We start from the raw sequence: 25,638 nt of genomic DNA, 5'->3' as shown, positions 1-25,638 counted from the left end.
TTCTTATGCTTTACTCCCCTTCATACATTTATGATTCAACTACATGGCCTAACTTTCTTTACCTTTTCACTGGCCCTCCCTTGTGCTTAGAATTCACTTCCCCTTCACCTCTGCCTCTTTTTGAGAGTCAACTCAAATCCTCCAGATATTTTTTTTGTCATTGCCCTAGCTTCTAGTGCCTCTAATATTGCTTTCTATCCTTTGAATCTTGCATGTACCTAGTTATTTTCATACTATGTTCCCCATTAGAATGTGAGGTCCTTGAGAACATATATTTATTTACCTTTCTTTGTATCCGCAGTGTTTTAGCATAGTTCCTGGTACATAGTTGATGCTTAAATGCTTGTTGATTGAAAGATACATTCTATTGTTGCATTACATAAACCCCAAAAGGCATTCTTCAATATCTTATTTCCAGAGAGAATAATAAATGAAGTCTATTTATAAATAGGTGTGTTTTTGTAAACATTGAATGTAAATTGGCTTTTTGAAAGTTGAATCCATTTATTCTGTACTTTAAAGGTAGGTGTTTCCTGAGACAAAAGTATAAAAATTTCAGAAAAAAGGATCTGAGGGCCCTCCGTAAAATGAATTGGGAGGAGGGAGGAGTTTAGAGGGGAAAATGCTAGGAAATTTTTACTATAATAAGAACATATAAACTTAAGAATTGACTATGATTCCTTTATGTGTCTGAGATATGAGAAATTTCTGTTGTACAACCACCTCAAAAAAGGGTAGAGATGTGGATCATAGATTTGAAGCTGAAGGGAATCTTAATGACTATTTAATCCAACTCCCTACAGATGAAGCTCAGGCCTAAACTGGGAGTAAGTAGCAGAACAGGGATTCAAATGCTGGTTGTCTTTATTCAAAGTCATCGTTCTTTCTATCCCATTTTTGTTCCTATTCCCATCGTTTCTCACTTTAAGGAAGAGAATAAACCATGAATTTGGCCAAGTGTTTTTCTTTCTTTCTTTTTTTTAATCCATTATCAGCTTGTACTATCTTTTGTTGTTTTTTGAGGTTAGAATTGTCAAAGTGGGTAGAATGCAAGGCCTGGAATCTGGAAGACTCATAATCATGAGTTCAAGTCTGTCTTCAGATACCAGTTATGTGATCCTGGCCAACTCACTTAACCCTGTTTCCCTCAGTTTCCTCTTCTATAAAATGAGCTAGAAAAGAAAATAGCAAAATCCTTTCATTATCTCTTTCAAGAAAAGCCCAAATAAGCAAGAAGATTCAGAAATGACTGAAAAACAACAGAAAGTTATATTATGTATAAAATAATACTCTTTATTTGCCCAAGGTTTACTTATTTCCAATAATCCTTTAGTTCTGATGTTCTGAGATTTGATGAAGAAGCCTATAGGTTCTCCCTAACCATGCTTTTTCAAGTAAATTTTTTATTTGCCTACTAAGTAATAAAAAGGTACTCTCTAAAGATGCTATGATTTTCTTATAAAAATATTAAATAGATTTTTATTCTCTACTTTCCTAGTAATGGATATTTACTAAGAGTATTTATGTTTACTCCTTATGTAGTCTTATTGTAGCAAACAGTGATGATCCTTGGGTTTCAAAACTCAATGGCCTTCACCATATAGGTTCTATCATGGTAGAAAGGCTTTGAATGTGAGTCCAATGCTAGAAGAGGATTATACTAGGTAACTTCAAAGCTTTCATCATCAGAAGGTTGGTTGACGTTAAAGTAAATTCATAACCAATTCAAAAAAAGAAAAACTCACTCAAGTACAGAAACTGAAATTGTTTATAGAGAGAAAGAAGTACTTATGCTACCAACACAATACATTATAAGTTAGACTGTTTATACCTTAAGGTTTATGTCATCCATCATATTATTATATCAACCATTATCATTTCCTCTTAAGCTGTCTGCAGTGTTTTTTGGTCTTTTCTAGGTTGTGGTGATCAAAATTGTATTGAACATTCCAGTCCTGGCCTTCCTAGTGGAACAAGAATTGAACTTGGCATTGAGAATCCTAGGTCCAAGTCCTAATTACTACTTTATTAACTGTCACTTAGTAATCACAGAATCTTTTCTGGACTTCCTTCTCTATAAAATGAGGGAGTTGGACAAGATCACTTCTTTTATTTATTTTTTACTGAGGCAATCGGGGATAGGTGACTTACCCAGGGTCATGTAGCTAGGAAGTATTAAATGTCTGAGATTGGATTTGAACTTGGGTCCTTCTGACTTCAGAGCTGACAAGATCATTTGTAAGACCCCTTTCAGCATTAAATCAATGAGTTTATGACTTGGACAAGATTAGGGTAATGTTTTGTGTTTTTTTTTTAATTTACTCTTCCAATCAAGTTTTATTTGCTTTTTTTGTCCATTGGTCTTTGAGTCATTTTTCCAGGAAATACTATAAATTGATTTCTAAATTCCATTCTTGGTCATTGTTTTTGTTCAATAACACTGAAAATATTAACATTTAATAATGTTTTGGAGGACTAAGTGAGGTGCACTTAATGTGGCACATTTTTTTATCCACAAAGACAAAGAAAATAAAAATAGATGGAAATTTTTATTTCAAAGTAAAATGATAATTTTTGATGTTCCCAGATCTCATGTGAAAAGTATGTTTTTTCTTCCTAAATGCCTTTAATTTTTTTACGCTTGAAACAATTGTCTTTCTACACATTTAGACTTTTTTTTGTTTGTTTTTGGAGACTGTTGGGATTAAGTGACTTGGGTGGGGTCACACATCTAGCTACAAGTGGCTAAAGCCGAATTAGGACTCAGGTACTCCTGACTCCTGGCCACTTAGCTGCCAATTCGTAATGTTTTCTAAAGTTTAAATCTTGCCTTTCCTCTTATTCACAGGCTCAGCCAACAGATTAGTCAGGTGCAGCTTGGAGAAACCACATTATTTTTCAGCTAGTATGCTTTATATATACTTCACTCTTCAGTGATCATGCAGCTTTTTATTTCCTCTACTTGCTAAGTACTTTAGTGAGACTAACCTGTCTATAGATCACAGAGGTTGGAGAATTATATTGGTAATTCCTAAGTGTGCCAACATTGTATTTGGAACCACTATACAATTCTTTGACTTCATGTGCCTAGAGTCATCAAACTATGCAGGATTAGTTGATTAAAATTACAACATCTTATGAACTTATTTCTGTGTAGAAAACTAGACATTTTAAAGCTGGAAGGACTTTGGAAAATGCTTAACTGGACTAGATGTGCCAGTATTCTGCAGAATTCTGAGCTACTGTGGACTGAAGCTGATTGTTTGTGCTACTTTCTGAATCCAATATGGCGAGCCCTTGAAAACTGAGCTACCCAGGCTGCCTAAGAAAGGATAAACTATTTGAGGGTGGAGATAATCAGATTAAAGCTTCTGTTATCAATAGTGGAACCAGATCTAAAAGAAGTCCCTTCATTTTCTTCTCTGGATAATAGGTATATCTTCTAATCTAACAAAAAGTTTAGTCCTTAAAAATAAAGATCCTTAATTATCTAGATAAGGAAAAGGGTCCAGAAGTATACAGTGATTTGCTCAATGTCACATTTCAGTCATTATTGTAACCCATGTCCTAAATTGCAGGCCACTATATTTATCTAAAGATTTATTTGTCTTCTATAAATGGCAGTGTAGGAGTGGAAGACTCCATATGTCTAACCTATTAAAGCCCAAGATTAAGAATTCATTTCATCTCTGCATCTCTAAGGGATTATTTATTAGTCCCATTGTGTCTGTAGATAGATTCCTTACTGCCTTTGACACGTGTTTAAAAAAACAAACAAAAAACTACTTAGTCTTGTGTAAATGGTTCCTCAAATTCTGAACTGCTGCACTTGTTTAACTTACCTAATTTCAGATGGGTGATCATTCCATCTTAAAAGATCTCATTTTCCCTGTCAAAATACTTTTTTTTTTAAATTGCCAGTTAGCTATTAAAAGTTTCTGCTTTTTGAATTCTTGACATATTGAGTGTCTGCGAAGTACTTTACCTAGGCTTCCACTTTCGATTTTTTAAAATTTTAGTAAGAAATGTACTTGATCATTTGATAGAGAAGAGAGCTGGACCTCTTTGAGGTTCACATATAGGGTTTAGACAAGCACATGAATTGCTGGTAGTAGTAATCCAATCAACTTAATCCACTCAACCTGTAGAGAGAGCCAATTCCCAGGCTAGATCAATAAGAATAAACATTCAAATTATGATCAAACATTCAGATTTTAGGAATCAAAAAGACAAGCTTTGGATGTATCGAAGACCTGAGTAGGATCCAAGCATTCCCTGGAGTTTCCTGTAACTTTTTAAAAAGATTTAAAAAAAAATATTTTGGCATACTTCCATTTTCTCAAACTTATGTGTATTGACGATTATCGGACTGGATGATTTAATAAAACCCATTTTCACTTTCTGGCAACCTGCTGTGAATGTAACTAGCTTTTAGGTAAGTCATCATTGTGGGCTTTATTCATGTGAAATGGATTTTCTAAGGTTCTTTTCAGCTCTTATGGTCAGTATGTTTCTGATTCTGTAAACAGCCCTTTAGCTTTTGTAAAAAGTCAGTGGGAAGGTATGCCCTAGGATTTATCTTAATATTGCTTATAGTACTTATAACATCTGAGGCATTTAATGGTTATTATTTAATTTACATTTATAATTATCTTGATTCGCCTTTTAATCATGCTTTCCGATCTGGGAAGTGACAGATTTCCAAACCTTTGCCCCATCTCGGGGGGAAGGGTTTGCTCATATACCTTCCAAGAGACTTCACTCCCGCAGGTAGGTGACGGATGCCCTAGGGAAGCGTCCCTCGAGTAACTCATGTACGCTTGCGCGTTGGGACCCCTTTGTTACTCCCCCCTCCCCGCCTCCGGCCTGGCCGCGCTTGCGCAGTAGGTTCTGCGCCGACAAGTGTATTAGAGCTCCGGCTCCGGCTGGGGGCGAGCAGACCTCGAGCAGCCGACGGAGCTGCCGGGTCTCTTTTGGCTGCTGCTACCTCCGCTTCCCAACTCTCAGGGCCGCGGGACAGGGACGAGAGTTGTATTGGAAGGGCACGGCCCTTCCCACCCAAGCAGCAGTAATGTCGACTTCGGCGGCGATTTATCTGCTGTCCACCTTGGGGGGCTATGTGATGACCTCGTTCCTGCTGCTCAAGTACCCGACTCTGCTACACCAGAGGAAGAAGCAGCGATTCCTCAGTAAACACATCTCTCACCGCGGAGGTGAGCACGGCGGCGGTGACAGCGTGGAGTGGGGGGAGAGGGCTGAGGAGTGACGGCCCCCTCCCGGTGCGAGAGAGGCGTTGGAGCCTGGGAGGGGTGTGGAGAGGCGGGAGCGTAGATGTAAGGTCTCCTGGGAGCTGCTGCGGCTGTGTAACGAAGGGCGGGGGTCTCCAGAGGGAAATAGGCGCTAATGCACGGGATCGCCTTAAGGATTTCCCCGGGGACGTAGGGGCGCTATAACGAAGGTCCCGCTAGGAGGACATAGGGGTGGCTCATTGGGGCCCCAAAGTGGGGGCCGGATCGCTGTAACGTGATTCCTGCTTGGGGGAGGGAGAAGACACTGAGATGCTACGTGGGAAAGTGGGACCACTTAAATCATGGTCCAGCGTGAGGGACTCTTGGGCTGTAACGTTTGTCTGGGGTCCCTAGTGGGGGGTGTCGGAGCGCCATAATGATGACTAGTGGGGCTTGCAGAAATCTCGTAAGGGTGAAAGAGATTAGGGCGCCATATCTGGGCTCTCAGGTGGAGGCTTGTAGGGGCGTTCTATACAGCATATGTTTGGGGTCCCTTTAAAGTAAGGATCCGAAGCGTGGGGGGAAGAGATGTGAGCTTGGGGAATTGGGGACATTTCTGCAGTGGAGTGCTGGAGATGATTATCAAGGGGTATCACAAGAGAAAGAGGGGATATCTTAGGGTCACTGGTGGGCTAATCTGGAAATAGCCTTTGGCTCTAATGGTTTGCAGGATCCTCCAGGCTTCTTTGGATGCTGTGGAAGGGATCCAGGGCCGAAGGCTTGGAGCAGTGAGTCCAGCCCAAGCACCTACCTGTAACCATGGTTTCCGGCACTAGCTTCTCAGTGCACCGACTTGGAGTGGGAAATTAGGGCTCAGCAGAGATGACTTTTTCAAGGTCATTGTAAACAGCATGTTTGCAGAGCCAGGGAAAGAACCCGTGGTCTCTTGGCTCCCACCCGCGCAATACAGCCTTAACTTGAACCCTGTGAGGAGTAATCGGATAGCCAAAAGGATTACGTGTATGTGGGTTCAGATTCCACTCTGACACTACCTGTGAGACTGGAAGTCATTTTAGCTCCCTGGGCCTCGATTTCCTTTACTGTAAAGTAAAGATATTAGACTAGACAGTCTCTCAGGCCCCTCAAAGGATCTCTGATCTTATTATGAAAAGATTCTTATGCTAATAGAAGCAGGCCTGGATACTTCAACTCTTTTTCTAGTTAGCTTTTTCAGAGACCTTTACCTTTCTATTCCAAAACGATGTATACTGAATTCAGCAAACATTTTTAAAGTGTTCAGCTTCAAAGCACTTTGCTAAGCAGTGAAGATACAAAGACAAAAAACCAAAATTCCTGCCTTGAAAGAACTTAAACGTTTGTGTTCCTGGAGCTGTTCAAGGTGCTACAACAAATATAATCATAGCACCCACTAGCACCAAGCCATTCACGGAATTTAAGTATTATTTAAGAGATTAACTTTAAGGCATGGTTCTTGCCTCCTAGAGCTTTACTATTTAAATTTGAATTTTCACATTTACTAGCTCCCTTTACAACCAAAGATTAGGGCAAACTTAAATTTCAAAATGGTGGAACTATCATCAGTCAGGCAACAAGCATGTCAGGTAACTAAGTGCTTATTATATGTCAGGTACTGAGTTAAATAATAGGGATACAAAAAGAAAAAGTCTTACTCTAAAGATGGATTTAATGTTTATTCTAGTTGGTTCCGGGTGAGGTAGAGGATAAAGTTTTTCACTATTCACAGTTGTTAACTACCCGATTTGGCTCAATTTATTTTCTTTCTAGTAGATGTGGTGTATACTCTTAATGACTGAACCATAGGGAGTTAAATAAACACTATTGCCTCATCCTTTCCATTAAATATCAAGCTTATATGATTGAGTCTTTTTTGCTGTATAATCAATGTTCATGGTGATCATCCTGTTGGGAATAAGGAAGATCAGAAGAAAATAATTAAAATGATTAACTGGTATTGTTGATACATTTTTAAAAAAATAAAAAGAAAGTGTTAGACCAAAAATTTTTTATTTTAGACTTAAAATTCTACAAAAGACGTTTTCATCAAATAAAGTCATATGTTTATGATAATGTTATAACAAATGGAATGCATAGAGTGATGGGCCTAGAGTAAGGAAGATCTCAGTTCAAATGTGGCATCTGGCCACTTACTAGCTGTGTAATATTGGGCAAGTCACTTAACCAGTGCTTTCCTCAGTTTTCTCAATTGGATAAGGAGGATAATAGTAATACTGGCCTCCCAGGGTTGTTGTGAGGGTCAAATGAGATATTTGTGAAGCGCTTAACATAGTTTCTGACACATAGTTGGCATTATTTAAGTGGGAATGATTGCTGCTGTTGTTAAAATCTTATATATGTAAGATATTCAGGGCTGAATAGTGTCATAAGAGGAAAAAAAAGCCTAGAATTGGAGTTAGCTATACTATCTATCTTATTAGATTGTAATAGAAGGAATTTTCAGAATACTTTGTTAATTGTAAAGTGCTTTATAAATGGCAGTTACTCTTTTTGTGCAATTACATTTTTATACTAAGAAAAGTAAATCTTAAAGTTTTTTGAAGTTTTGGAACTAAGATAATCTTTGAGTTGTAGAGCCAGAAGGTACATTAGAGATCTAGTGACCTCACTCAGTTAATTCTAATCTTTGAATAGAGGATCTTTCTTGATACAAATTTTGAGTACCTCCCACTTGATAATAGATTTGCAATTAGTACAATATTAAAAAAGATGATGAGAATGATTGATGTGAATATAAATTTGGTCTTTGGTATTACTCTCCCTTTCATTTCACAGATGAGAAAGCTCAAACATGAGAGGAGAGGTTGAGTAACTGGCCAAACTAGTTAAGCACAGCTAGTTAATCAGAGAACTGGGACTAGAAAACAAGTTTCCAACTTTTTAGTTTGCTATTTATCTCATCATCTCAGACTGCTGGTATTTATTTCTAAAACACTTTGTTTCTTCATAAGCATGAACACTTTTCCTCCATTGGTTTCAAATTATATAATTTGAAAAATAATGTTGATGTAGTAGAAAGAGACCTGGATTTGAATACCTGTTTTACTACCTACTACTTATAATGCTTGTATCTACGTAGATCACAGTGTTGGTTGGATTAAATTAGAATGTATGTAAAACATGATATGCTTGTGAAGTCTCACATAAATCTTGAGTATATACTAACTCATTAATTATTTATAATAGGTATAGGTATATTTGTTGTTATTATTAGTTTTTCCTCTGGAAGAGGACCAAGATATCAGGGAAGTAATGCCATGACATGCAAGTGAATTGGATTTAAGTGAGGGAGGGCTGTGCAAGGTCACCTGCCTCACTTTCCCCTCCAGAGGGGGTCCAGTGGCAAGATATAACTCAGAACCACAGGATATCTATATAACATAATAATATTCAAAAATGAGTAATTGAACTCATATTTTTTGTGTCCTGCTATTTCTGCTGACCTAGAGAATAGGTTTATTGTCCTGTGCAGTGATCTTGAAGGTATTTATAGTAAGATGCCATATGAATTCCTTCTAAATCATACCTACACAGAGAAGCCCCAAGTTATGCAACAAATATGGTCTAAAAAACAGTGTAATTTAACACTTTGCATCTTTTGTGTATTGATTATCTGGAATAGGAACTCACAACCAAGATTTAATGATAATGTTGCATTTTGAAAGGATATTTAAAGGCAAGATGCTGTAATGGAATTAATAGCTCTACTAAGACCACTGATCAAAAATTAGAGATTGCCTGGTGAGAGACGAAAAGATAGTGCCAAAGAAAAATTTGATTTACTTTGTAGTAATAGTCATTACTTTTTTTGTCCAGTGAAAACCTTTGACTCATTTCTAGGTTGCAGATGTCTCCCATGCTGGGTAAAAGTGAAGTTGAAATATTAATTATACAATGTGAAATGTATAATTTGAACTTGTATAAGGGTGGGCTGGACACTATCTGTTTTAACTTGATTTTTGGGTTGAGAAGGAATGGAATCATGTTATGCTTCCAACCTTTCAAATTTTTACTCTTTAATCCTACCAAAAGAAGCCTGTAAGTATTTTAAGGATGTTTCCAAAAACAAATCCTCATTTTGGAGAAGTGGGAAACTTTAGCCTAAAGGGCAAAAAGATTGTGTGTTGTTGATTTTGATCTCCTTGTGATGTCTTTGGAGAAGATTCAAGGAAAAAAAGTCACATTTTTATGTTTGTTTTTTCAATGCTTATGTGTTATAATAAGGAGACAAAAAGTCTTGCACTTCTGATTTGAGACTTCCATACTTTTCTGGAAAAACAATTAACTGTTTATTGAGGACTTAATATGTGCCAAATATTATACTAGGCACTAAAGATATAAAGACCAGAAGAAAAGTGACCCTTCCCTTAGAGGACTTACATTCTGTGGTGAGGGGGAACCAGAAGTACACAGACAAATATAAAATACATACAAAATAAATAAATACATAGTTGGGAGGGGGGCAAAGCAAAAGATTAGTAGCTGCTAGGAGGAAGTAGGGAGTAAAGTCAGGAAAGGCCTTAAAATAGGAGTGATACTGGATCTTAGCTTTGGAAGAAGCTACAGTATATGAGAGGTAGAGAAAGATAGGGAGGGAGTATAATTTAGGCATGATGGGACAACCTGTACAACGATAGAAATTTCACATAGAATGCCACCTATGAGGAACAACAAATAGGCAGATTTGACTGGATGGAGCACAGAATGGCTCAAGGAAAATAACAAGACCTAGAACAATGTAAGCCAGGTTATGAGAGGTTTTAAATGTCAAATAGAGGAGTTTGTATTTGATCTTTGAGATGAGGGGGAGCAACTAAACATTTTCGGACAGAATCAATGGCATGGCCAGACTTGGGCTTTAGGAATATCTACTTGGCTGCTAAGTGGAGGAGAGATTGAAATGAGGGAGAATGATTAGGTGGCTCTAGGGAGAGGTTAATGGAACTGGCCTGAACTATGTTGGTGACCATCAAGGGGAGAGATAGTATTGATAATAGTCGTCATTTTTATGGTACAGTACTTTAAGATTTGCATAGCACATTACAAATATCTTATTTGATTCTTATAACAGTTATTAATGGTAGATTATGTTATTATCCTCATTTTACAAAGTGAGGAAACTGAGCTAGAGAAGAAGAATCTATAAAACTTTGATATAACCCTTAAAATTTCAAATCTGGATTACTGCAAGTATGTAGAACTTTCAAGAAAAAATGGGAAAATTAGAAAAGAGGGTGAGTTTTGGTCGAAAGAATTCTGTAATGGAAAAGAGGATTGTTTTGTATTTGACCTAGTAGTTTAATTCTATTAATAATTTTGTTTTATTTATTTGTTTTTGATGAGGCAATTGGGGTTGAGTGACTTGCCCAGGGTCACATACTTAGGACATGTTAAGTGTCTGAAGTCATATTTGAACCCAGGTCCTGACTTCTTGGCTGATGCTCTATCCACTACACCATCTAGCTGCCCCTAATAAATACTTTTATTTCTAGATTGATTGAGATACCACTGTCACAGAAAGAGAAGCAGTAGGGAGTGGTGGATAGAAAGAAAACTAATCCTGGTGCCAAGATGATGTGGATCTAAGTCCCACCATGTATACTTATTGGCTGTGTAATTATGGGCACATCTTTAAATCTCTGTGCTGTAGGCTAGAGGTGTCAAATACACTGCATTCTCCTTATTCCCACACACTTATTTAAATCATATTTAAAAACGCTCTTCAGTGAGGCCCAAACCAGATTAAAATGTAATTAGGAAATAATTAAAATTTTTAAAAAAAAAACACTATGATATAATGTAAATATGTGATTTTCTAAGTCAATGTGCTCCTGCAGGGATCTGTATATGCAAGCAGGTGCATATATTTAAAGTTCTCCATATTTCATAATGACTTTACTGATAGTGATGGGCTGTGTTTCTATAAGTTATAACATTGTTTTCTGAATATTCAGTAGTTCCATAATAAACTTGGTGAGAGTCAACACCTCCATTATATTCCTGTGAGAGAGATACAAGGAAGTAGGATATATGGTATCTACCCTCAAATGGAAATCTAAATCTAGTTTGGAGATTCTCAGTATACACAAGGGATTTAAAACCCTTTTATAATGGGCCGCTCCTTATCCACAAGTAAATACAGTCTTCCTAACAGCCCACAAGTGGAGAGAAGTGTTTTATGATTTACAAAGCACTTTTCCCTACAACAACATTGTGAGAAAGTATTATTAATCCCTTTTACCAGATGAGGAAAATGAGGCCCAGAGAACTAAGGAGCCTCCCCTGTGGTTAAGAGTAATAGGCAGAGATAGGAAGCAAACCTTGGGTATCATGAGTCCAAGTCCGGGGCATGTTTGACTATGCTTTTGTGTAGAATATCTAAGCATAATGGGAATGAGGGAGCAAAATTGGGGCTATTTAGGGGAAGACTTTCTCCAAAATTTGAGTAATGTTTACCTTGTTAAAGAAAATAAAGAGGACGTATGCAAAAGAATGGAGGCAGGAATGTATAAATTATGCGAGGGTCAGCATATAAGTTTCCATACTTATTTGGCTGCAGTGGATATCCCATAATAGGAGTCACTTCTACATTGTTTTTTAACAGTATTTGCCATTTTTCATAGTTGGGTACTGTTTGTGACCTCCACAGGAAAAAATTGTTGGGAGTGGTGTATGAATTATTACGAATTATTTAGAATGAAGGAAATTCCAAGATATTTCATGAAAGAAAAAAGAAAAAAGATTTCCTTGAAGAATGGTAGACTCAGTGGGGGTTGGGAGAGCTGGATCTCTTATTGGAATTCAAAGGAATGCTTTTTGACCAGGATTTGTAGTTGAATCAAAAGCTTTGGCATCCCAGAAAGACAATTTGTCTGAGGAGGATATGCCTCAGCCAGGTGGGGCTGAGAATCTGAAAGGAATCACAGATCAATAGGAAAGAGTTTCTTAAAGGGACCACAACCTGTTTCACTACAAATGTAAATAAGTGTGTGTGAATAAGAACTATTGAGTTTCGTTTTTAAATTTAAAGAGGAAAAATGTATTTGCCTATAGCTGATATTGACTATATTTTTTAGGAACCTCATGGAGGGCTAGCTATGAAATTTCCATTATTAAATTTGTTACTAGGAAGAAGGATCTTAATAGCAATTGTCTTATGTATTGCATGAGTCATAGCAAAAAGAAGAATATAGGTGGAAATTGGTATGTAAATTTTCTAGTTAAAAATTATTCCTCATCTCTCCTCCCTCCTTTTTCCTCCCCTCACCAAATCTGATCTGCTGCTATTTGCCCCCCACACTGAAGGCTGCTGGAAGATGTGGTTCTTGCCCATAGGAAGGTTTGCATGGCATTGTGCCCAACCTGTTATTTTATTGTTGAGAAGACTGGCTGTATCGGAGCAGAGCAGCAGCTTCTTTTCTATTATTATCTTAGGGTATTACCCAGAATACTGGGTAACTTGAGTGGCTTGTCCAGAGTCATATAGCTGGTACCTGTCAAAGGTCTTGTTGATGTCAGAACGGGCTCTTCCTCCTCTGCCCCCACCCTGTCATAAATAGGGTGACTAACCTCCATAACACAAGAGGACAATTTCGTACTAAACTATAAAATATTGATTAGGAGACTAGTAGGAGTTCAGAGGAGAGAGCCATCAGAGATCAGCTTCAGGTGAAATAATCTTTAAAACCAAAGACACTTGGGCCTTACAGAGAAGGAAAACTTTGAGCTAGAGATAGATGAATAGAATTTGGAAATGTAGGCAAATGAAACTACTGGACCAAGGACAGAAATGAATAAGAGTGAGCAGTAAAAAAAGAAAAGGGTGACTTGATTGGAACTGAGGGCACTAAGTCACAATACCTTGCATTCATCCAATGCTTCAGAATTCACAAAGCATTTTTCCTCACATAACCCTGGGAGATAAATAAGGCAGTTGTTATTTTCAATAAATTACTTAATCTCTCAGCCTCATTTTTTTCATCTATAAAAGGAAGATAGTATGATTATCTCGGCTTGTATCCTGGTGTTATTGTGAAGATCAAATGAAAAAATATATGTATGAAAGCACTTTGAAAACAAGTGATTAGTATTACTGTTATTTTTGGATTAGTACTTTGACAGCTGGGTGGCAAATGGATAGAGAGCAGGGCCTGAAGTTAGGAACCCTCATCTTCCTGAGTTCAAATCTGGCCTCAGACACTCATTTGTTGTGTGACCCTGGGCAATTCACATACCCTCGTCTGCCTTAATTTCCTCCTCTCTAAAAGGAACTGGAAAAGGAAATGGCAAACCACTCTGGGATCTCTGCCAAGAAAACCCCAAATGGGGTCAATGAAGAGTTGGGCACAACTGAAAAATGATTGAAAAACAAACAATTCTGTCAAGGAAACTCAGAATCAAAGAGACCAGTCAAGGCTGTTATAAATAGGTTATAACAGTTTACATATAAAAGGATTATAAACACATGGGACTGAGTAAAGGCAGTGTGAATGAGAACCAAGAGTTAAATCCAAGAAACATTTTGGAGTGAGAAATGGGATCAGGTAAACTATTTAGATCCATCATGAAATTGTTTATTTCTCGTACTGTTAGCTCCCACTTCCCAAATTTTAACTTGACTTCTCTTTGATCCCTTAATTAATCACCCCTTAATTCTTTTTTTTAGCCATTCTTTTTCTACCTTTCCTTTCTTCCTTGCCTATAGTCTGCCATTTCACTTCTGCATTCTCCTCCTCATTTGATTCTCTCTTTCCCCTGTTATTGTTTTTGTTCTGCTATTCCTGAAACCTGGGTAATACCTACAATATGCCTTCTTTGCATCTAGTTGGGAGTCACCAAAAACAGATAGAAATGATTAAATCACCTGAAAAGCATCTGCTACAAATTTATGCTTTCTGACTTAAATTAGACAATACAACCATCTTTTATTGCCCCATCTTTTGTTGACTAAATATATATATGCATTTATACACATCTGTATACATATTTTATAAACATACATGCATATATATATATAGATTGATATATACACAGCATGAAAGAACAAGCATGAGAGTTTGCATTTATCTAACGCTAAGCACTTTTACAATTATCATCACATTTATCCTAATAATCACCATGGAATGCAGATGCTTCCTTTTACAAACGAAGAAACTAAGGGAAACAGAATTTAGTGGGCATAAATGTAGTAGGTGTCTGAGGCCAGACTTGAACCTTGGTCTTCTTAACTTAGGCCTAGTGATCTATCCAGTATGTGGGTGTGAGCTAGCCAACTATATTTAAAACTAATTTAATTTCTCAAGCCCCAAACTACTCTTCCCCACTCTATCCCCACTCTATCCCGTGTCTGTCTATGTCTATATTGGGTCTCTGACTCTGTCTCTCCCTTCTTCTCCTTCCTTTCTCTTTCTTCTTTTTCTCCTCTTCTCTTTCCCCTCCCCTCTCTCTTTCTCTATCTCTGTCTCTTCCTTTTTCCTCCTCCTCATTCCCTTCTTTCTTTCCCCTTCTCTTTTCCCTCCTTTCTCTTTCTCTGTCTCTTGTTTTTCTCTCTTCTACCCTACTTTTACCTGCTTCTCTTTCCCCCTATAGAATTATCATTAGGGCATTACGTTTGGACTTGTGATTTCATTAGTATAGGGAACTTCCAGGAGAGAAAGCTCCATTTACTAATGTAGATTGGTACCTTCTTAAAGAGTTACCCTGGTGTTCCAAATCACTATTGATCAGAGAAATGCAAATTAAGACAACTCTGAGATCCCACTACACACCTGTCAGATTGGCTAAGATGACAGGAAAAAATAATGATGAATGTTGGAAGGGATGCAGGAAAACTGGGACATTGATGCATTGTTGGTGGAGTTGTGAACGAATCCAACCATTCTGGAGAGCAATCTGGAATTATGCCCAAAAAGTTATCAAAATGTGCATGAGATCATTATACACTTCGACAATGATATTGTATGAAGATGTATTCTGATGGAAGTGGATTTCTTTGACAAAGAGACCTGAGTTTCAACAGATAAATGATGGACAGAAACAGCTACACCCAAAGAAAGAACACTGGGAAACAAATATGAACTATTTGCATTTTTGATTTTCTTCCTGAGTTATTTTTACCTAATGAATCCAATTCTCCCTGTGCAACAAGAGAACTGTTCAGTTCTACAAACATATATTGTATCTAGGATATACTGCAACATATCTAACATGTATAGGACTGCTTGCCATCTGGGGGAGGGGGTGGAGGGAGGGAGGGGAAAAAAATCGAAACAGAAGCGAGTGCAAGGGATAATGTTGTAAAAAATTACCCTGGCATGGATTCTGTCAATATAAAGTTATTATTAAATAAAATAAAATTAAAAAAAAAAAGAGTTACCCTGTACTTGGACACTTGATCATCATCAAGACCTGAATGAAGATCTTTGTGACTTCAAGCCTGGCTCTCTAGTCATTACTCCATGCCTTTATTTCCATCAACCCCATGTAATCTAGTTTTCTCTATAATGAAAACTCCTTCAAGAATCCTGAATGACTCTTTTATCACCAAAAACAATGTTTATTTATTTTTCCCGTTCTTATTCTACCTTTCTACAATGCTTAACCCTCTTGAGCACTTCTGGAGATTTATCTTATTTGGAATAACTTGAACTAGACAAAAATCATGCTATAATGAATATAATATTGAATTCAAGACAGAATGTTCTAGCTTCAGATAATACTTTAGTCACTAGTTGTATGAAGGTGGGTAATTTAATACCTCATTTTCCTCATTTATTAAAATGAGAGGGTAGGAAACAATTTGATTGGTGGGTCTAAATCTATTTACTTTACCATGGTACTATGATTTCATGGCAATGCATACTTTATGATTTTTCTACCTACAATTCTTTTCACTCCTTTTTGTTATGCAAATGAGTCTCAGATCTATTTATCCAGCTGTAACCTTTCAGTCTCCAGTCTTACATTTTCAGCTACCCATTTATTGGACATTTCATACTGAAATTTCCATATGCATCTTAAATTCAACATGTCCAAAACTGAAATCATTAACATTCTCCAAAATCTTTTTATCTTCCTAACTTACTTAAGTTTTTGAGGCAAGAACTCACCATTTGACAAAAATTGCTGGGAAAATTGAAAAGTAGTTTGTCTCAGCTTCTAGGTATAAATCGACATTTCACACCATATGCAAGAGTAATGTCAAAATGGGTAAATGATTTAGACATAAAGGGTGACATAAACAAACTGGGGGAGGGAGAGAGTGTCATGGAAAATTTACCTCTCAGATATATGGGTAATAGAAGAGTTTATGATCAAAGAAGAATTAAAGAGAATCACAGGTTAATTTTGATTGCAGGAAATTAAAAAGGTTTTGCACGAACAAAACCAATGCAAAATAAGAAGGAAGGCAGAAAACTAGGAAATACTTTATAGCAAGTTTCTTTGATAAAAGACCTAATTTCTCAAATATTTAGGGAATTGAATCAAATTTATAAAAATAAGAGCCATTCGCTGGGTAAATTGTGGTATATGAATGTTATGGAATATTATTGTTCTGTAAGAAATGACCAGCAGGATGAATACAGAGAGGACTGGCGAGACTTACATGAACAGATGCTAAGTGAAATGAGCAGAACCAGGAGATCATTATACACTTCTACAACGATATTGTATGAGGACATATTTTGATGGAAGTGGATTTCTTTGACAAAGAGACCTGAGTTTCAATTGATAAATGACGGACAAAAGCAGCTACACCCAAAGAAAGAACACTGGGAAACGAATGTGAACTATCTGCATTTTTGTTTTTCTTCCCGGGTTATTTATACCTTCTGAATCCAATTCTCCCTATGCAACAAGAGAACTGTTCGGTTCTTCAAACATATATTGTATCTAGGATATACTGCAACATACCCAACATATAAAGGACTGCTTGCCATCTAGGGGAGGGGAAAAAAAAATCGGAACAGAAACGAGTGTCAATATAAAGTAATTATTAAATAAAAATTAAAAAAAAAATAAGAGCCATTCCTCCCACTTGATAAATGGTCAAAAGATATGAATGGGCAGTTTTCAGAGGAAGAAAGCAAAGATATTAATATTCACATAAAATGCTCTAAATCACTATTAGAAAATGTAAATGAAAAAAACTTGAGTTGTTACCTCATCTGTTAGATTGTCTAACATGACAGAAAAAAGAAAATGATAAATGTTGAAAAGGGATATAGAAAAGTAGATTTACATGTTCTCATTATGGCAGTTATCTGTCATGAAAAAAAAGGCAAGAAGAAGCTTTTACATTGGAGGGGAAGGTGAGGAGGAGGAGAGGGAGAGGGAGTGAACCTTACTCTCATCAGAATTGGCTCAAATAGGAAATAACATACATATGCAATAGGAATATAGAAATTTATCTTATGCTGCAGGAAAATAGGAAAAGAATGGGATATGGGAAGAAGGGAAGGGTGAGAAGGGAGAGCATATTGGGGAGGGGGTGGTCACTAGGAAAATACTTTTGAAGAGGGACAGGGTGAAAGGAGAGAGAATAAATAGGGGAAATGCAATTGACAAAAGTAATTGTAAAAATAAGTAAGTTTCTCTGGTAGAATATTATTGTTCTTTGGGAAATGATGAGCAGGAGACCCTCAGGAAAAAAGAAAAAAATCCTTCATGAACAAAGTGAAAGATACTGTTTACAAAGTAATAGCAATGTTCTGGGATGACCCGCTGTGAATGACTTTGTTATTCTCAGTAGTACAATCATCTACAACTACTCTGAAGATCTTACAATGAAAAGTCCAGATCCATACCTAGAGAAGGAACTGATTGAGTCTGAATATGGCTCTTGCTCTCGCTCTCTTTATTTTTAACTTTTTCTTTTGTGTTTTTAATTTCAGTAGGGTGGGAGATCTATGTTTTCTTTCACACCTTGATTTATAGAAATGTTTTGAATAACTTCATATGTGGTTTCTCAATTGTGGGTGGAAATAAGGTAGAGAACCTAGAGCTCAAAAATCTTAAAGTAGATTTACAAATGCAGTGTTAGTGGAGTTGTGTACTCCCCATTCTGGAAAACAATTTGAAATAATGCCCCACATAGCTACATAAAACTGTACATATACCCTTTATCCAGCAATTCCACTGCCAGGTCTATATCCCAAAGAGATCAAAGAAAAGGGAAAATGACTTTTATGTACAAAAATACTTATAACAGGACTTTGATTGCAAAGAATTGGAAATTGAGGGGCGGCTCATCAATTTGGAAATGACTTATCAGATTGTGGTAGATGATTGTGATGGAATATAATATACTGAATCCATATAGTTAGGGATTATTGCACCTTTAATTTTATAATCTTTTCTGGTGTCAATTGGAGGAAGACCCAAATTGAAATTATCTTCTTTCCACATTCTACTCTGTATTATATCCCTTGTTAGAATTGTAAGAATTTTGTCTTTATGAACACTTCTTAATTAGGTGAAACTTGCATTTGAATGTTGTGTTATGGTATTTTTTAGGTTCTTTAAAAACTAACAAGCAACAGAAAAAAGTAGTTTAAATGGTCATTTAATGCACTTATAAATGCACTTTGAATTAATAACCTATGAAATTATTCAATATAACTTTCCTGAAGGAAGTAAAATTTTGTATGTCTTATTGCTATGGAGAAAATGTTTTCCTATTTCTATTATGTTGCCAGAATGTTTTCCCAAATCTTTGTTAGTCTTTTAGTTTTTAAATATTTTGCTAACTTTCCTGGATTTTCATTTTATGAGTCTATTGTTTACATTATCTATAAAATTATTATCATTTTAGTTTTAGACTGCTTTTTTTTCTTCTTCTATGTCTAATTCCATTTAAACATTAGGTATTTAAGTTTTTGCTGTGGTATAAGCCATCTTCTTTGTCATTGCTTCTTTCCCAAGAAAGCAAGAATGAGTTACTGGATCTCTCGAGGATATTTTAGTCATTCTGTCTGCTCAAGTTGCTTTGGACATGGCTTAAACATTGCTTGCTCCTGAAGACAGCTCAGGAAACCAAGCTCAATAAACATTAACCTCTTAAAATAGTGTATTTTGAATTAGGTTGCATTTTGATGACATTATATTATGTCCTTGGACAAGTTGGATTTATCTTCTTAAAATACAGCAATTTAGACAGAATTGCATTTTTATATTAGTAAAATGAATCAGTGATCATTTATTTGGTGTTTCTACAGGTGCTGGAGAGAACTTGGAGAACACAATGGCAGCCTTTCGACAGTAAGTATGTAAAAAGAGATTTCTATGTCATATATGCATATATATATATATATATATATATATATATATATATATATATATATATATATATATTCTATATATAGTAGAAGACAATTGCCTTAACTGAGGAGATAAATTATGTGATAGTGCTGTTTTTATACTTTTAAAAGTTTCTTTAAAATTGATCCCCTGTTTTTAAATCAGTCACTTTCTCCCTTTCCCCACTAATGTCTATTTGTGACAAAGAAAAACAATTAAATAAAAATGCTCAATAGGAAGACCATACCTTGCAACTTAATTGGTTTAATGTTTTAGTAGTCTTCTACTTCCCTTATTTGGGAAGTAAGTGTTTCATTATATCTTCTCCAGAACATTCATTGGTATTTCCAATTCTTTATTTAGTAATCCTTAGTTCAAACTTCCTTTTAATGATTTTTATATTGTCATAGTCATTGTGTAAAATTGTTCTCATTTTTTATTTCATACCATATTATTTTGTAGAAATCTTTTCATGTTTCTTTGAAGTCCTTATTTATATTCACTGTTTGTTACTGCACAATACCATTTCACTATCCTCAGATACCATTTTGTTTTTTTTTTTTAAACACTCCATTTCCTAATCTAACACTCATTTTGTTTCTAGTTATACTATAGAGACTTTGGTATTTATTAGAAGTCTGCTAATGTTTTTGACTTCTTTGAGTTTGTGTGTAGAAGTGGGATTGGTGAGTTGATGGATTTGTTTGTTTCAGTGAGTCTCAAATGGGGTTAAGTGACTTGCCCAGGATCACACATTTAATATTAAGTGTCTTAGGTTGGATTTGAACTCAGGCCCGCCTGAATTCAGGGCCAGTGCTATCTGACAGCCTCTGGGTCAAAAGATTTGGACAATTTAATCACTTTTGTTGCATACTTCCAGCTTGAAATTTAAAATAGCTGGAGACTTCACAGTTCTGCCACAATACATCAATGTGCTTTTCTTGTCACAGCCAATTTAACATTAATTGTTAATGTTTTCATTTTTACCAGTATTCATGATATTAAGTAAGATCTCAGGAGTTGTTTTGACTTCCATTTCTCTTAAACAAAAGATTTGCATTATACTTTGAAGTGGTCCTCCATAGTTTTTTACAAATCTTTTTTTGAAAATTATTTGTTCATATTCTTTCATCATTTTTATTAGGGAATGACTGATTTGGGTTTTTATATAATTGTGTCAATTCCCTGAATAATTTGGATATTGGAATTTTATCAGTAATATTTGATTTGTTTCAAATATTTTCCTCATTTTACCATTTCCCTTTTACTGTTAGATTTTATTTATACAAAAGCTTTTTTAATTTCATGTGATTGATTTTATGATCCTTTTTGTCCTTGTTAATAAGACTCCATTTAAAAAACTTATTAAATATTTGATACAAAGAGTGTTGGGCTTCTGCATAGCTAAAAAATGAGAAACTACAGTTTTTCAAGCTGAAAGCAAACTTAACTATGAACAAATTGTTTGATGCTAATTTCTCTCAGAGAAAGAATTAAAACAATATGTTTTTTAAAAGATTATGTTTTATGTCTTTCAGACTAATGAGTTTTATAAAGATGAGTGTCTCTAGTTCTTTGAGCCCTCCCTAGATCTTTTAATCTTTTGAGAATTTATTTTTATAGTCTCTTTTGAAAAGATATATCATAGTGTATGTGTTTCTAAGAACTTTACAGGAAAGCAGAAAGAGGAAACTGAAATGAAGTCTGAGTATGTTGTTGCTTGTCTTAATTGACTAAATGGTTACTATCAATATAATGAGAAGATTTTCTTTTGCCCTAAATGCCAAAAATGTATTAAAAAATTAAAAAACCACTTTAAAAAAATGGTTTGTCTATATGAAGAATGGTCTTTTCTTGCACAATTGTTTGAATCTATGTGTATTTGAACAAGTAGGTTATTTCCAGGAAATCTGGATTTTATTTCTGGTTTTCTATTTGGCCTGTTTAATGATCTTTTTCCTTTCAAATTATTTCCTCTTTCTGTGTCTGTTTCTTACTTGGTCCAATGGTTCTGCTTTTGTGTTTTCCTCTGAAAAATACATTTTTTTCCTACATTTTAAAATTCTCTGTTTCTTCTATAAAATTAGACAGTTCCCCTTTGGTCATTGTACCATGGAAAACAGTTTTAAATGACTCCATTTACAATATTTATTTCATGACCCCATGATTTCATCATTATGAAATTGTAGCCCTCTATTCATATGAAATAGTCTGTGATCCAAAAATATTTATCTAAGTTATTTTGGTTAAATTTTCATTATCTTTGGAAGAGAAATGTGGTACCTTTGTGTTTTTTTAAATGTCAAATTATTGTTGACATCTCTTTGAAAATTGTGCATTCTCTTTGAATAATTTCAGCATTCTATAAAAATATTTTTTACAAACTTATTTCTCTGAAGTTCTTACCCAAAACTGGTCCCTCTGAAATATAAACTAAAACCATTGTAGTTAAGAAATTTGTAAAGACAGCAGATTTTAAATTGACAAATGTTGTAATGACTAGAATTTGGTTTTTTGAAAATTATCGTTTGAAATTCTTCCCAGTCATAAAAAAATCTACTTTGTTTTTTTTTTTTCTTTTTGTTTTTTTCTTCTTGCTAGATATAGTACTTCTGGAGTAAAACATTTTCTTTAAAAGGGCACATTTTTCTTCTTTAGCAGTACTGTTATTCAAATCAAATAGTTAGTGTAAAAAAAAATTATATATAGCCTTCTCTGTAAATCTTTGTATAGCTTTTTGGATTTCTTAATTTTTCTTTGAATTTTTTCTAGTGCATCAAAAAAAGGAAGTTACTATTTTAGGTTCCTTATGACTTTGAAGATGTATTTTCTTTTTTGGAAAGATTGTCATTTACTGGCTTCAAAGTTCTCCATAGACATAAATAAAATGGCCTTAAATTTCAGTTTTTCCTTTTTTTATTTTTCCCTTATTCATCTTTTTGCTTTGTGATTCAGTGATCTTCGGACTCAAATTTCACTATATTGAAGACTTTTGTTTTTACTTTTCCTTAGCATTTTTAGTATATTTCTTCTAGGTTCTATAATTTCTATAATTACATGCAATAATTTTTCCCCCTCTTGGAAGTTAAAAGCAAAGAGGATGTCTGCTTTTGCTGAGAATTAGGTCCGGGAAGAACTAGGCCTTTTTTGGGAGGGGATGGGGCAAAGGAATCAGAAGAACTCGTCTAATCCTGATTGAATCACTTAACCTGTCTGAGATTGTTTCCTCTTCTGTCTAATGGGAATAATTACTTACCTCACAGGGAATAGGTGTGAACTTGAAGTCAGATAATTTATGTAAAAGTGTGATGCAGAGTTGAATGATTGAGTATTAGTTAATGTGATGACTGTGTTATTTCTAGATCAATAAGATGGAAGAAGCAATATCTATCTTATGAATAACAATCAGATTTAGAATCTTTATTATGTTTAGGGCATTGTTAACCTTGTTATATATAAACATTGCCTCTCCCAATAAGATCTAAGATCCTTTTCATCAAGAATTTTTGTTGTTCAGTTGTGTCCAACCCTCTGTGACCTCATTTGGGGGGTTTTCTTGGCTAAGATATTGGAATGGTTTGCCATTTTCTTCTCCAGCTCATTTTGCAGATAAGGAAACTGAGGGGAACAGGATTCAATGACTTGCCCAGGGCCACACGGCTAGTAAGTGTCTGAGACCAGATTTGAACTCAGGAAGATAAATTTATTTACTGTACTACCTGTCTGCCCACGGCATCAGGAGTAGATGGGATTTTTGAGTCTATACATTGTGTCTCACACTGCAGGTATTTAATAAATGTATGTTGATTGAAAAGTGCTGAAGTTTTGATGATAAGGAATCTGAAATTAAAAAGAATCATTATCATCAGATGATAATAGGTGGCTGACCAACTGTTGTTTGTAGTTGCCAAAATATATGCTTTATAAATAAATATATGCTTAATAATACTGTTATTTAGAGTGTTAGAGGTTAGTTAGAACCTTAGAACAAATCTCTTGCTCTCCTCATGTATCCAATCAGTTGCTAAGTCTTACAGCTTCTGTATCCTTCTTTTCTCTTACTTAGCCATCATGACTCTATCAGGCTTTCATCACTTTTCACCTGGACTATTATCATAGCCTTCTCATTGATCTTCTATGTCTCAGATCTTCCTTTCTTCAATATGTCTATTTGTGTGACATAGCGGTCAATAGAACCTTCCAAGCTCCTGTTGGTCCAATCAGCCACAGTTAGATATGCTATAACTTGACTGTAACAGAGTAATATCATTTTGGTCCTCTTGGAGATGAACGATTATAAACTCTGGGGATTTCTGATCACCTTGCTTCGTCCCTTGTGCTATTTCTGGATGTCCTCATGCTGAAGAAATACTCCCCTATTCTCTTCCTTCTTTGGCTCTCTTAAAAAATCAGAACAAGAAAAGTCCTTTACTGATTCCCCAAGCTTCTAGAGTAGTCCCTCTTAAAACTACCTTGTCATTCATTATAACTACATTATATCTATACTTACTTGTTTGGGTAGGCATTCTCTTGGATCTCCTCTGTATCCCTAACACACTTAGCACAGTGCCTAGCAGTTGCTGATTGATTAAATAAAAAAGTGTGAGAGTAATTGGGTGAGTATATGCCTGTGTGCATTCTCTCATATATGGTATATATAAAAATCAATGAAAGTTCAAGAGGAGATAGAATCACTCATTAACTGTGTATGAGTACTTTATAAGTTAAAGTTTCTGTATTCTAATGTAAATAGGTCTAAATTGTGACTAAAATAGACACTATGTACTTAAGGCTTCCTGGAGTTTATTCTTCACATGAATGTAGGTCATCATCTATACATCCAGATTTCTACACTCAGAGTCAAGCACTCCCTCTCTCTACTCACACAAATAGTCTAAGCTTTATAGTTCCTACATCCATTTCTCCAGATAAGCACTCCCTCCTTCACCTCTCATCTAGTTTCCCAACCTCAAGACCTTCACCTCGAAATTAAAAAAAAAAATTTAATGGATTGGAGAAGCCAGATCTAGGGATCCATGCTTGGGATCTCTGCTACTGAAAAGGTTGATGCTGGGAGAGCACTAGAGTTCGGTTGTTCTGAGCTATAGTACAGCTAAAACCATTTGGGTGAACAGTAAGTTTGACAGAAAAATAAGCTTGACACAAAAAAAGCTTCCAGGAGTACAGGGCAACCAGGCTGCCTAAGTGAATTGGTTCAATATATAGACAGACAGACAAACAGATACACACACATACATACACACACACACACACACACACACACACACACACACACACACACACACAGAAGGGGAAGACAGAGATAGATAGATGGAAAGAAATGAAGAGAAAGAGAGAAGGGGAAGGAGAGAGAGAGAAGGAAAGGTTAATTTATGATCATAAAGATTGGGATCAGTATTTGGAAGTGCCCATGCCAACCAGGATGAGAGAAGAATTCAGTCTCCCAGATACCCCTTTCCCTCCTCCAAAAAAAAAAAAAAAGGAATTGGGAACTAAAGAGCAAAGATCAGTGTTAGCTGAAGGCAGTTAGAGAGGAGAGATCCCTCCACATGCTAAGTGTGGAACTATACAGTAGTGGAATAAGTAACAAAGATCCTGTTACATTAGAGCTAATAAAAACTAGGTTGTTAGGGTAGGTGATCATATCTGAATACCCATACAGCATCTTGGTCCTTACAGTAGTTGACTTTGAACATGAAAGAAGGAAGCAAATTGTATTTGTAGCAGCTAGGATTACAAATTGGCACACAATCAAGGTTATTAACAATAGGAGATGCTTTTTTGTTTTCAGTCAATACTAGCCACAGATCTGTTTATTTTATGTAACCCTCTTGAGAACATTTGATTAATAAAGTTACAATACAACATTTAAATAGAGTTTATTTCGGAAACTATGTGCATTTTTTTTCTTCCCTGGCAGCTGCTCTTTCTTGCTTTTGCTTTCCCTAAAGGTTTGTTTGTTTGTTTGTTTATTTGTTTGTTTTTTTATGTCCTATCAACAACCCATTGCAAACTTAGCTAGAACCTCTCTGCT

The 25,638-nt window shown here is 35.7% G+C and overlaps 1 protein-coding gene across 2 annotated transcripts in view; it reads left to right on the top strand.

The window, feature by feature from the left end:
- Window positions 1-4,907: 4,907 nt before the first annotated feature.
- Window positions 4,908-25,638, top strand: part of GDPD1 (glycerophosphodiester phosphodiesterase domain containing 1) — a 59,381-nt gene continuing 38,650 nt past the window's right edge. The window contains exons 1-2 of one of the 2 annotated variants that reach the window (XM_051994145.1): window positions 4,908-5,213; window positions 19,502-19,544. In XM_051994145.1, the coding sequence (XP_051850105.1) occupies window positions 5,072-5,213; window positions 19,502-19,544 (185 nt within the window). In that variant the 5' untranslated portion in view covers window positions 4,908-5,071. The remainder of the gene's footprint in view (window positions 5,214-19,501; window positions 19,545-25,638) is intronic. The other variant, XM_051994144.1, reaches the window with a different exon arrangement.

Source organism: Antechinus flavipes, chromosome 4 (genome assembly GCF_016432865.1).
Source record: "Antechinus flavipes isolate AdamAnt ecotype Samford, QLD, Australia chromosome 4, AdamAnt_v2, whole genome shotgun sequence".
Taxonomy (NCBI): domain Eukaryota; kingdom Metazoa; phylum Chordata; class Mammalia; order Dasyuromorphia; family Dasyuridae; genus Antechinus; species Antechinus flavipes.
The sequence above is the reverse complement of the archived record's forward strand: the minus strand, read 5'-3'. Positions and strand labels throughout refer to the sequence as shown.